The sequence below is a fragment of the Scyliorhinus canicula genome, chromosome 17, assembly GCF_902713615.1.
Source record: "Scyliorhinus canicula chromosome 17, sScyCan1.1, whole genome shotgun sequence".
Taxonomy (NCBI): Eukaryota; Metazoa; Chordata; class Chondrichthyes; order Carcharhiniformes; family Scyliorhinidae; genus Scyliorhinus; species Scyliorhinus canicula.
Genome location: NC_052162.1, coordinates 122,503,905 through 122,517,828, shown reverse-complemented (window position 1 = coordinate 122,517,828; position 13,924 = coordinate 122,503,905). Strand labels below are relative to the sequence as shown.

The following is a 13,924-nucleotide window of genomic DNA, read 5'->3' as shown; positions in this document are numbered from 1 at the left end:
CTTCTGCTCTGAATTCCTATATTACAGAACCATAAATAATATATCTAATCTGTACCATATAAGAACACTAGACATATTTCTGTCCTATATTAATTTACCGTCTCCTTAAATGTCAGCCATCTCCTGGGGAAACCTGCCCTTTAATTGTGAACATTGGGAAAGAGACCATCCTTTTAGCCAGACAAATAAATGTGTCAAGCTGAGGGAGCAAAGGATGTCAATGTCCTTGAGAAAGAGAGAGGCCTGTGCCAACCTTTCCAGAGTCTGCACCCTCCCTGGATTCACTTCCTTTCCCTTCAGTTGCTGCAAGTGACCAATTGAAGGTCAAAAGGAGAAAATAAATGGAAAGGGGGAAAAAAGAAAGTATTTAACTCACAGATGTTGAAGACAGGAGGAAGTGTCCGTCTGTGTGAAGCTCAATCTTCATTAACACAAAGCTTCGATTGGTTGGAGCACCAAAGTCCTTCCGGTTGTCAGCATATTCCCATTGGTCAACATCTCAGCAGGAAGTTCAAGGGATGGGTTCTCCTCTGCCTATGTGCAACTTCCCCTCCCCCTTGGACATGCGCAGTCCCAGGCCGGGATGGAGTGAGAGATCTCACTCTGGCCGGAGTATCAGCCAGTTGCCAGGAAACCTTGTCTGGAGGAGGTGCAGGAAGAGGGGTCACAATCGGTGGGGGCGGGGTTCCCGTGTCCGCGCCCGGCCTTCGCACTGGAACTCGGAGACATCAGGGTGCAGTAGGCTAATTGTTATTGGATGATTCAGGCACGTCGTCATTGGACGTCACAAAGACTTCCCAGCACGGTCTCCCATTGGGAACAATCTCACTGATCCCGGTTGCTGGAGCTTCCTCCACTCTCTGCCCAGCAAAGCTGCTGCTTCTGTCTCTGAGTGAAGATTGAGCTTCACACAGACTGAAACTTCTTCCTGCCCCCAACATCTGTGAGTAAAACATTTTCTTTTCTCCCCTTTTCTGTTTCTTTACTCATTCTGACCTTCAATTGTTTAAAACCCCAGGCCCAGATGAGATGTATCCCAGGCTGCTGTGGAAGGCAAGGGAGGAGATTGCAGAGGCTCTGACAATTTTCAAATCTTCTCTGGTCACAGGAGCGGTGCTGGAGGACTGGAGGACAGATGATGTGGTTCCATTATTCAGGAAATGAAGTAGGGAAAAAACCGAAATTTCAAGCCAGTGAGCCTAACCTCAGTGGTAGGGAAACTTCTGAAAAAATTCTGCGGACCAGAATTGATCTCCACTTGGGGAGATAAGGATTGATGAAGGATAATCAGCATGGTTTTGTCAGGGGAGGTCATGTCTCACAAATTTGACTTGAGTTTTTCAGGAGCTGTCTCAGTGTGTAGCTAATGGTAGTACAGTTCATGTAGACTACAGGGACTTCAGTGAAGCATTTGACAAGGACTCACATGGGAGACTGGTCAATGAGGTAAGAGCCCATGGGATCCACAGCAATTGGCAAATTGGATCTAGAATTGACATTGTAGCAGGAAGCAGAGGGTGATGGTTGAACGTTGTTTTTGTGACTGGAAGCCCGTGTCCAGTGGTGTTCCACGTGGATCAGTGCTGGGTCCTTTGTTGTTTGTAGTGTACATTAATGATCTGGATGTGAATGGAGGAGGTATGATCAAGTAAGTTTGCAGATGATACAAAACTTGGTTGTATGATAAGTAGTGAGGAGGAAAGATTAAAGGTTAAATAGACAGAACAGTGGCAAATGGAATTTAACCCTGAAAAGTAGGCAATGCATTTTGTGAGGATGAAAAAGCAAGTGAATATACAATGAATGGTAGGACCCTAGAAAGTACAGAGGGTCAGGGGGACCTTCATGTGCCTGTCCATAGATCCCTGAAGTCAGAAGGGAAGGTAGATAAGGTGGTGAAGATGGGATATGAGATACTTTTATCAGCTGAAGTATAGAATTTAAGAGCACAGAGGTTACAATGGAGCTGTATAAAACACTCGTTAAGCCATAGCTGGAGTACTGAGTGCAGTTCTGGTTGCCACACTAGAGGAAGGATGTGATTGCACTGGAGAGGATGCAGAGGAGATTCATAAGCATGTTGCCTGGGCGTTTCAGCGTGAAGAGACCCTGGTTAGGTGTTTCCTGGGAGCAGAGGAGGCTGAGGGGATATGTGGTTTGGGCGCACGGTAACACAGGTAATGAAGGGCATAGCTAGAGTAGATAGGAAGAAAGCTTTCCCCTTAGTTGACAGGTCAGTAAACAGTGGGCAGAAATTCAAGGTAAGGGGCAGGGGATTTAATGAGGTTTTGAGGAAAAACATTTTCACCCAGAGGGTAGTGGGAATCTGGAACTCGCTGCCTGAAAGTGTGGCAGAGGCGGGAACTCTCACAACATTGAAGAAGCATTGAGCTGAGCACTTGATAGGTCATAGCATACAAGGCTATGGTCCAAGTGATTGGAATTCATAGGTGCTTGATGGCTGGTGCAGAAATGATGGGCCAAAGGGCTTCTTGCTCTGCTGTGAAACTTTGTTTTCATAGAATCCCTACAGTGCAGAAAGAGCCATTGGGCCCATCAAGACAGCACCAACTCTCCAAAAGAGCACCTCACTGAGGCCCAAGCCCCCACCCTATCCCTATAACCCCAGCGAACGTTTTTGGACACTATAGGGCAATTTAGCATGGCTAATCCACCTAATCTGCACATCAATGGACAGTGGGAGTAAAGCAGAGCTCCTGGAGGAAACCCATGCAGACACGGGGAGAAAGTGCAAACTCCACACAATCACCCGAGGCGGGAATTGAACTCAGCTCCCTCATGCTGTGAGGCAGTAGTGCAAACCACTGTGTCTCACCGTGTGTTATATGCTACAGATTAGATATATTACTGATAGTTATGAAATAAAGTACATTAATTATTCTTGTCTAGTACTGTAGCTACGTTATATATTTCCAGTCAGATTTATAACAGAAGAGGGCAGCACGGTGGTGCAGTGGTAGCACTGCAGTTTCACGGCGCCGAGGTCCCAGGTGCGATCCTGGCTCTGGGTCACTGTCCGTGTGGAGTTTGCACATTCTCCCCGTGTTTGCGTGGGTTTCACCCCCACAACCCAAAGATGTGCAGGGTAGGTGGATTGAACACGCTAAATTTCCGCTTAATTGGAAAAAATGGATTGGGTACTCTAAATTTAAAAAAAGAAAAAACAAAGATTTATAACAGAAGAGAAGGAGTCCATTGGACATTTTGCATTGAGGCCAACTCCTTCAGCAATTGTCAGTCTTGAGTGGGTCCCATTCTGTAACCCTGCAGCACCCATCCAATTTCATTTAGAAATTATTAATCATCTCTGCTTGACTCCCCTCATAGGCAGCAAGTTCAAGAACATGATCAGTCACAACCCCCTGTATCTTAACTAACTGGAACAATCGGAAACATTAAAACATTTTTAGTCCAGTAACATAGACATATATCTGTCTGGCAGCTGCATGGAGATTTTCAGTCTCTATGTCCAGGACAGGAAGCAGTGAGCAGGGATCTGTCAATCAGCCTGAATCAGCACCTTCAGGAGAATTGGGAGGGTGAATATTAGATACAGCAGAGTGAGAATGGAGAGAGAGTGTGTGGGATGGAGATTTACAGCTTTGGGGAATGAGAGAGGAAAGAATGTTCCAGAGAAACTAGAATTGTCTGTTCTGAATTTCTATCCTGTACTGACAGTGATGATTTCTGTGAACTCAATTTACAGGATATTAGAAGTGTTCCCGTGAACTGACTGTGGAAAGAGCTTTAACCAGTTACACAGCCTGAAAAAACATCACACCGTTCACAGCGGAGAGAGAAAGTTCCCGTATCCTGTGTGAGACTTTAACTGATTGTCCGATCTGGAGAGACACAAGGACACCAGCAACATGGAGAAACGGTGGAAATGTGGGGACTGTGGAAAGGGATTTAGGTTCCCATCTGTGCTTGAAACCCATCGACACAGTCACACCGGGGAGAGGCCGTTCACCTGCTCTGTGTGTGGGAAGGGATTCACTCAGTTATTTCACCTGCAGAGACACAATTTCACTCACACCAATGAGAGACCCTTTAAATGCTCTGACTGTGGGAGTGGCTTCAAAAGCTCTCAAGAACTGATATCCCACCAACGAATTCACACAGGGGAGAGGCCGTTCACCTGCTCTCAGTGTGGAAAGGGATTTGCTCACTTATCTAACCTGCGGAGACACAGTGTCACTCACACCAATGAGAGACCCTTTAAATGCTCTGACTGTGGGGGTGGCTTCAAAAGCTCTCGAGAACTGATCTCTCACCAGCGGGTTCACACTGGGGAGAGGCCGTTCACCTGCTCTCAGTGTGGAAAGGGATTCTCTCAGTTATCCACCCTTCAGAGACACCAGCAAGTTCACACTGGTGAGAGGCCATTCACCTGCTCTGACTGTGGCAAGGGATTCTCACGGTTATCCACCCTGCAGACACACCAGCGAGTTCACACTGGGGAGAGGCCATTCACCTGCTCTCAGTGTGGGAAGGGATATACTCAATTATCTGGCCTGCTGGCACACAAGCGTTTTCACACTTTGGAGAGGCCACTCACCTGCTCAGACTGTGGGAAAGGATTCAGTCTGTTATCCACCCTGCAGAAACACCAACAAGTTCATACTGGGGAAAAGCCATTCTCCTGCTCTCAGTGTGGGAAGGGATTCAGTCATCCAGCCCACCTACGGAGCCACCAACGAATTCACACTGGGGAGAGGCCTTTCATCTGCTCTCAGTGTGGGAAGGGATTTTGTGTTTCATCGCACCTGCTGAGACATCAACAAGTGCACAAGTGAACAAGGGGTTAGATTCTGCTGTTAATATTTCTGCTCTTAATTACAGCCAGGACTGCATTGTGTTCATTCTGTCAGTTGGTCAATGGGGATGGTGGGAGGGTTTCTTTCTGCTGGACTGGCCGGTCTCACGACTTTGCCTCCAGTTGGCTGATGCTCTTTGAGCTTTGTTGTGAATACCTGGTTCCAAGTTTCACGAGGACCAGAGTGTTAGGGTATTTGGACGTTGGAAGATATTTTGTTCCCATTTCTGTTTGGAACTCCCCAAAGCATGCCACATTGCCATGAAGATGGGCTATGGTGGTTATCTTGTTATTTTGTTTAATTTTTTGGGTGTTTCTCACAGAAGGCAACTGTCAAGGTATGAGGGGCTAATTGTCTGTGGCAGATTGGGAACTTACAATAAAAAGTGTGACAATAGATAGACAATTGCTAGCATTTACAATGTTATTACATATTTACATCAAATATTAATTCCTTTAGAAACAAAAATCAATCAGGAAATGTGATGGAACCGTGGCAAGCAAAGTTTAAGATTCCCATTAGTTCAAATGAAGAGGTTCAGAAAGTGGGTAAGAGTGTAGTAAGCCTGAGGATTGGGAACTTGTTTCGAATTCAGCAAAGGAGGACCAAGAAACTGATGAAGAGGAATTAGAATATGAGAGCAAACTCAGAATAGTCAACATGGATTTAGGAATAGGAAATCATGTTTGACGAACCTTTTGGAGTTTTTGAAGATGTCATTCACAGAATTGATAAAGGGGAGTCCGTGGACGTGACACACTTGGAGTTTCAGGATGTTCTTTGGTAAACACCCCACAGGAGGTTAGTTAGCAAAATGAAAGCACATGGGATAGGAGGTAATATACTGGTGCTGCAGTGGTTAGTTAGCTCTGCTGCCTACGGCACTGACGACCCGGGTTCGATCCTGGCCTCGGGTCACTGTCCATGTGGAGTTTGCACGTTCTCCCCGTGTCTGCATGGGTCTCACCCCCTCAACCCAAAGATGTGCAGGGTAGGTGGATTGACCACACTAAATGGCCCCTTAATTGGGAAAAATAATTGGGTACTCTAAATTTAATTTTTAAAATGGCGATACTCTGCCATTTCTCTATTCCCACTACTATAAATTCTCCTGTCTCTCCCTGTAATGGACCCACGTTTGTCTTAGCCAAATATTTCCTTTTTACGTACATATAGAAGCTTTTACTGCCCACACACAGCCACTGTTGTTTGGTGGTCTGTAAACAACTCTTCCCAATGTTTGCTGCTCTCTGCTGTTTCTTAGCTCCACCCAAACAGTTTCCACATTTTGTATTCCTGATCTGAGATCCTCCCTTACGTACTGACATCATCCTTGTTATTGGTGCAGCACCACCTCCTTTTCCTTTTTGCCCACACTATTAACAAACATAATGATCAGACCTTCAGTCCCAGCACCAATCCCTGTGACACATCGCTCGTTGCATCTTGCCAACCAGAAAATGACCTATTTATGCCGACTCTTGGTTTTCTGGCAGCTTGCCAATCATTCACTGTGAAAGACAGTTCTGGGGTTAAAGCCTGCAGATTGGGAAAAGAAAAGAACGGAAACCTCTGGAATGAATAATCACTTTGGACTGGTTCTGAGACAATTAAGTTTCAACTTCCGGGGTAGAGTAGAGAATAATTGTGGAGTGATTTTAGATTGTGTAAAAGGGAAAAGTTATATTTTATACTTTGTAGGTTTCCTTCAAAAATAGTGTTTAGTTAATGTTGATTCTATTTTGTTTGTTGCAGCAAAAGTCATAAAGATGTCTTGTCATGTGATCCTTTAATTTGTTGACTGGGAATTTGATTTTTTTAATATTAGTTACTGATCTTTACAGAGATCCTAATCCACAAGTTTTGACTTCCCATTTGAGCCTCGGGCACCTTTCTGTCTCTATTGCTCGTGTCAATGACAGCCAGGCAATGGAGCGGAGGGCTGAATTTAGCTGGGACCTGCGCTCCAGTTGGGAAATTGCCACGGGTGTGACACTAATAAAGAGACAGGAAGGTGCTGAAGGACTGACTGGAAAATGGACCCCCAACCAATCAGGGTTCGGCGGTGGGGTAACTGGGCTGATGGGGACGTGACCCCCAGGTTCAGTGCTCCTGTGTCCAATGTGGGGAGTCACAGGAGCAGGAGTACAGGGAGCTGAAGAGAAACATTTGGGTCTAGAACATTGTGAACATGTTTTTATTCTGGTTATTCTTTTACTCTGGTTGTCTTTGATCCTCAAGTCACTTTCTGATTTTGTTTTTTTAACCCATGTTCTGTTTCATTAATAAACTTGTTTCATTAAAATTATTTGGTTTTTTTTGTCTTTTTCTGATTAAATTCATTCACTTTGGGGAAAGTGGGTGAGAGGGGTTGGCAGGCTCTTTAACAGAGAGTGAGCCCCTCTAAGGTAATTAGTAAAGGAGCCAGAGGGGTGGAGATTTGATTTTTATTTTGACACACAATGTTTCAAAATGAGATTCAGGGATTAACGAATTGATCCAGACTCTTTGAGGAAGTAACAAGGAATGTCAATAAAGGAGAACCTGGAGATGTGGTTTATCTAGATTTCCAGAAGGTATTTTCAAGGGGCCACATCAAAGGTCACTGCACAAAATAGGAGCTCATGGGGGGGGGGGGGGGGGGGGGGGTTTAACATATCAGCATGGATAGAGGATTGGTTAGCTAACAGGAAGCAGAGAGGGGGTATAAATGGGTAATTTCTGGGTTGGTGAGATGTGACAAGTGGAGTGTCACAGGGATCAGTGCTGGGCCCTCAACTATTTACAATCTATATTAATGAGTTGGGTGATGGGATTGAATGTATGGCGGCTACATTTTCTGATGATGCAAAGAGAGTTCAGAAAGTAATTTGTGAAGTGGACATAAGGAATCTGCAAAGGACCTTAAGTGAATGGACAAAAACTTGACAGATGGAGGATAACGTGGGAAAATGTGAATTGTCCACTTTGGCAGGAAGCATTAAATAAAACAATATGATTTAAATGGTGAGACATTGCAGAACGATGAGGTACAGAGGGATCTGGGTGACCGTGTACAAGAATCACAATAAGTTAGTTTGCAGGTACAGCCAGTGGCTTGATCGAGTCCTTAAACAGTTTAATCAGGCTTTATCGAGTGAGTTGAAATCACTTGGGAAGCACAATGGAATATTATGTGTATGGCAAAGGGACTGGAATATAAAAGTCAGGATGTTTTGCTGCAGTTGAACAGGGCCTTGGTGAGACCATATTTAGAGCACTGTGTACAGTTTGGGTCTCCTTATTTCAGAAATTAGATAATTCATTAGAAGCAGTTCAGAGGAGGTTGACTCCCCGGATTCCTGGAATGAGGGGGTTATCTTCTGAGGAAAGGTTTGACAGGTTGGGCCTGTATCCATTGCAGTTTAGAAGAAGGAGAGAGGATCTCATGTGTTTCAATAAGACCATGAGTGGAATTGACAGAGAGATTGCTGAGAGAATGTTTCCCCTTGTGGCAGAGACTAGAATTCGGGAACGCTGCTTAAACATTAGGGAGTCTTCCAATTTAAAAGATGGATGAGAATATTGCTTTTCTCCTGAGGGCTGTGGATCTGTGAATCTCTCTTTCCCATGAGTGCTGGAGGCAGGGTCAGTGAATATGATTTTGGATTGAATTTGATAGATTCTTGATTGACGAGGGAGTGAAAGGGTGGAGGAAGGAAAGTGGAGTTAAGACCACAATCAGATCAGCCCTGATCTTATTGAATGGTGGAGCAGGCTCGAGGGGCCGAATGGCCTGCTCCTGTATCTGAGCAGTAATATCAAAGTGCAGCAGCATTCCCATTACACTCTGGGTAGAAGCACCATCTCCAGGTAAATGCTCCCTGCTCTGCCCCAGATGCCATGGTCCCAGTCAGTGGAATGTGTAAAACCTCAACAAATCTCTGTGCTCGGGAAAACACTTCTTATACTTTATTACATCACAGAGTCTATGGAGACTGATTTAACCCAATCATTGCTGAGCTAACATTGAATGGACCAATTACAAAGCCGATCATTGAACCATTGTACCCGCCCAAGCTACGTCAAACTCTCAAACAATTGTCTTCCCCACGCTCCGTCTCCGGTACAGGGAGTCAGCATTCCCATGTCAAGCAATGAAAACATGGTGGCCTTGACACCCAGGTGTTGTCTAGGATTTCAGGCACTCTTGTTTTCTCTGTCCTCTGGGAGCTGTTTATCTCCCTGTTCCCACACAGCAAGTCGTCTGTTCTCAGCTCTGCTCGATTTCTGCTGGAGTTTGGTCCCTTTTACACTTTCGGATCAATAAAACATTTGGTCAGTGAAGACCCAAACCATAATTTCCCATCCTGTCACCTGTCAACCATCCTTACCCAGAGCGTAATCACAACAGGAATAAAAACAGGAGAAGTATAACAATCAAATTCAAAATAAATCCACAGCCAGTCATAGAATTTAATTTAATGTTCACTCATTAGCAAGAAACCTGAAGTAGGGAGTCCACCATGATTCGTATAGTCCACACCTCTGGGGGGGGGGGGGGGGGGGGGGAGTCTTTCTGACCCTCACTCAATGTCACTTCATTATTTCCCACTTCTTTTCTTCTCCACTTGGGGTAACATCTACTCCATCTTCTCTTCTCCTGATGGAACACCGTGAGTTCCAGGTTACTGGTACATTGGGACAGGTGCCTCGAAGAACAGATCAAACATGGATATAAGATTTTCCAGCTCTCTCTTTGTGGACAGCTCTTACTCAGTATTATTTCTCCCAAGCCCTTCATAGCCCATTATCGCTTTAATTTCACTCCCACTTTGCCCATGTCCAGTGTGTTTAATTCTATCCGGATTGTTTTAAAGTCAGTTTCTCTCTGGAGTGTGTGTCAATGTCTTGATGATGTCACAATGGTGTCTCAATCCCCTGGCCACATTAACCATTTCATCTCCTGCTCTGTCTCCAGTAGCTGTGTGTGTTTGGGACCCGGTCTTCAGTCCATTTCACCATGAATTTAGCCTTGTTATTTTTCACACGTAACAGATCACAACTGCACACCCACACCGGGATCCCAAAATCATGTCACATATACTTAACTCTCAGATGCTCTGATGAAAAGATCAAGTGAGTGTCTGTCTTTCTTATCTCCCCTGTTATGGTGCTGATATCTCATGTAGTATCTGGGCTTTCAAATGTGATTTCTTTAAAATAAAGTTCATGGGCCAGGATTTAAATATATCTGTGAGGGCACGGTGGCACAGTGGTTAGCACTGCTACCTCAATACGCCGAGGACCCGGGTTCGATCCCGGCCCCAGGTCACTGTCTGTGAGGAGTTTGCACATTCTCCCCGTGTCTGCATGGGTCTCACCCCCACAACCCAAAAGATGTGCAGGATAGGTGGATTGGCCATGCTAAATTACCCCTTTATTGGAAAAAAATAATTGGGTCCTCTAAATTTCTTTTTAAAAGCATGTAAATATTTCCAAGAGATAGTGATCAACTTATTCATCCTATCCACACATTCCAGACTTTCACTAGAACGTAGGAGGATGCCAGATTGATATATTCCATTCAACCACATCCAAGGTAAACATTCCAATCATTTACTGTCCAGGACAATATTCCCAGTATCTTTCAAACAGAAATTAAACATTCCCGTCCGATCCCAGGTATTAACATATTCTGTTTGTTTGTTCAGGTCAGGCTGGGATTGTTCACCTTGGAGCAAAGGAGGTTGAGGGGAGATTTGAGAGAGGTGGACAAGATTATGGCAAGTTTATTTGATTAGATTTATTATTGTCACATGTATTGGTATACAGTGAAAAGTATTGTTTCTTGCATGCTGTACAAACAATGCCGTACATAGGAAAGGAAGGAGAGACTGCAGAATATAATGTTACAGTATTAGCTAGGGTGTAGAGAAAAGATCAACTTAATATGAGGTAGGTCCATTAAAAAGTCTGATGGCAGTAGGGAAGAAGCTGTTCTTGAGTCGGTTGGTACGTGACCTCAAACTTTTGTATCTTTTTCCTGACGGAAGAAGGTGGAAGAAAGTATGTCCGAGGTGCGTGGGGGAATTCTAGACAGAGTCAATGGATGGGAAGCTGGTTTGCGTGATGGATTGGGCTACATTCACGACCTTTTGTAGTTTCCTGCGGTCTTGGACAGAGCAGGCTTCATACCAAGCTGTGATACAACCAGAAAGAATGCTTTCTATGGTGCATCTGTAAAGTTGTTGAGAGTCGTAGCTGACATGCCAAATTTCCTTAGTCTTCTGAGAAAGTAGAGTCATTGGTGGGCTTTCTTAACTATAGTGTTGGCATGGGGGGACCAAGACAGGCTGTTGGTGATCTTTAAACCTAAAAACTTAAAGTTCTCGACCCTTCCTACTTCGTTCCCATTGATGTAGACAGGGGTATGTTCTCAGTTTTGGAGTTTTGATATGAGCTTGGCTGGGATTATGGAGTTGAAGGCAGAGCTGTAGTTACTGAATAGAAGTCTGACAGAGGAGTCCTTGTTGTCGAGATGCTCTAGGAATGAGTGTTGGGCCAGGGAGATGGCGGTGGCGTCTGCGGTGGACAGGTAGGGCCATGGCGTCTCCGGTGGACAGGTAGGGCCATGGCGTCTGCGGTGGACAGGTAGGGCCATGGCGTCTCCGGTGGACCGGTTGCGGTGATTGCGAATTGCAGTGGATCAAGGCATTCTGGGAGTCTGGAGTTGAAGTGTCTCACGGCCAACGTCTCGAAGCACATCATAATGATTGATGCCAAGGCCACCGGATGGTAGTCACTGAGGCACGTTGCCTGGTTTTCCTTTGGCACCGGTATGGATGGTGGTCTTCTTGAAGCAGGTGGGAATCTCGGAACGGAGTAGGGAGAGGTTGAGGATGTCCAGAAACACGTTCGCCAGTTGTTCCGCACAGTATCTGGGTGCAAGACCAGGGATCCCGTCAGGACCTGCCGCTTACCGAGGGTTCACTTTTAAGAAGGCCGATCTGACTTTGGAGGCTGTGACGGTTGGTATGGGTGTGTCCAAGGTAGCTGGGTCAGTTGACAAAGGTTTGTTGGTTTCCTGTTGAAGTGAACATAGAATGCATTGAATTTGTCGGGGAGGGGTGGCCGAAGATTCTTCTCGGCTTTGCAGCTCATTATGTTGTTGAAGCCTTGCCTTAATTGATGAGAGTCCATGTCATTGGTCTGTGACTCGAGGTTAGTTTGGTATTCTCTCTTGACGTCCCTGTTGGCTTTGTGGTGGTCGTACCTAGATTTCTTGCATAGGTCAGGGTCGCCTGTCTTGAATGCCTCGGACGTGGCCTTCAGTATGGAGTGAATCTCCCGATTAAACCATGGTTTCTGGTTGGGTAACATAGATATTACTTTCTTTGTCACACAATCTTCTACACACTTGCTGATGAAGTCTGTGGTGGTGCTGGCAAACTCGTTTAGGTTGGCTGCTGAGTTCTTGAATATGGACCAGTCCACTGACTCCAAGCAGTCGCGTAGGAGCTCTTCCTTTGCCGCGACCAGCATTGCACAACCTTCTTAACCGGATTCTCCCTTTCAGTTTCTGCTTGTATGCCAGGAGAAGGAGATCCATCTTGTGGTCCGATTTTCCGAAGTGCGGTTTGGGGGGAGGGGGGGGGGGGGGGGGGGTAGATCGAGAGGTGCCCTTGATGTTTGTGTAGCAGTGGTCAAGGATGTCGGGGCCCCTGTTGGGACAGGAGATGTGGTGGTGGAATTTTGGCAGTACACTCGAGGTTGGCCTGGTTAAAGTCCACGGCCACGATGAACAAGGCCTCCGGGTATTCTGCTTTATTGTTAGGTGTGGCCTCGCTCATGTTTCATCAGGTTGGATGAGGTTCTAAAGCTCTTTGTGCAGTGAGAGCAGCTGAACGGTCTCTCCTCACTGTGAATGCGCTGGTGGGACATCAGTACCTGAGAGCTTTTAAACCCATTCCCACAGTCAGAGCATTTAAAAGGTCTCTCATTGGTGTGATTGGCATTGTGGCTCAGCAGGTTGGATAATTGACTGAATCCCTTCCCACACACAGTGCAGGTGAATGGCCTCTCCCCGGTGTGAACTCGCTGGTGTGTCTTCAGGCGGGCTAACCGAGTGAATCCCTTGTCACACACAGTGCAGATGAATGGCCTCTCCCCGGTGTGAACTCGATTGTGGACCAGCAGCTTGGGTAACTGAATGAATCCTTTCCCACACACAGTGCAGGTGAATGGACTCTCCCCAGTGTGAACTCGATGGTGTCTCTGCAGGTGGGATAACCGAGTGAATTCCTTCCCACAGTCCGAGCAGATGAACGACCTCTCCCCAGTGTGAACTCGCTCGTGTCTCCGCAGGTTGCCGATATCAGTGAATCCTTTTCCACACTGGGAGCAGATGAATGGCTTCTCTCCACTGTGACTCCGTTGATGCCTTTCCAGCTCATGTGGGGCTGCGAATCCCTTCCCACATACAGAACAGGTGAACGGCCTCTCTCCAGTGTGACTGCGTTGATGCCTTTCCAGCCCGTACGGGCCTTTGAATCCCTTCTCACAATCCTCACATTTCCATGGTTTCTCCATGGCCCAGGTGATCTTGAGTCTCACGGCGTTGGACGATCAGTTGAAACCTCGTCCACACTCAGAACACGGTTACAGTCTCTCCCTGCTGTGAATGGTGTGATTTCTTTTCAGGCTGCGTCACTGGTTAAAGCTCTTTCCACAGTCAGTGCTCTGGAATACTCTCACGCAGGGTTTGTGTGTCTCGGTGCTTTTCCAGTCACACTGATGTTTGAAATCTCTTGAAGCAGACAGAATAGACAAACAGCTCTCCTTCTAGATTCAAAGGCGGATGATATTCGGTTCCCAAGAATTGAGTGACTCAGTCAGTTCTTGACGTGATGTTTAGTTTGATATATCGGCCTCAAACACCTCTCATTCTAACTTCCTGCAAAAAGATTTTACAAAAGTCATCACTGTCAGTACAGGATAGAAATTCAGAACAAACAATTCTAGTTTCTGTTGAATATTCTTTCCTCTCTGTCTTTCCCTCAAATTCCCTAATGTCCATTTCACACACTCTCCCTTGATTCTCACTC

General features: G+C 45.8%; 1 protein-coding gene across 2 annotated transcripts; it reads left to right on the top strand.

Annotated features, from left to right (window-relative positions):
* Positions 1-802: 802 nt before the first annotated feature.
* Positions 803-5,780, top strand: LOC119951813 (zinc finger protein 235-like). Of its 2 annotated transcripts, none has more exons than XM_038775176.1 (2): positions 803-943; positions 3,728-5,780. In XM_038775176.1, the coding sequence occupies exon 2, from the start codon at positions 3,891-3,893 to the stop codon at positions 4,815-4,817; it is 927 nt and encodes a 308-aa protein (XP_038631104.1). In that variant the 5' UTR covers positions 803-943; positions 3,728-3,890; the 3' UTR covers positions 4,818-5,780. The 2 variants fall into 2 exon arrangements, with proteins under 2 accessions (XP_038631104.1, XP_038631105.1); XM_038775177.1 differs by lacking the exon at positions 803-943 and adding an exon at positions 1,045-1,211.
* The last annotated feature ends 8,144 nt before the right edge of the window (positions 5,781-13,924 follow it).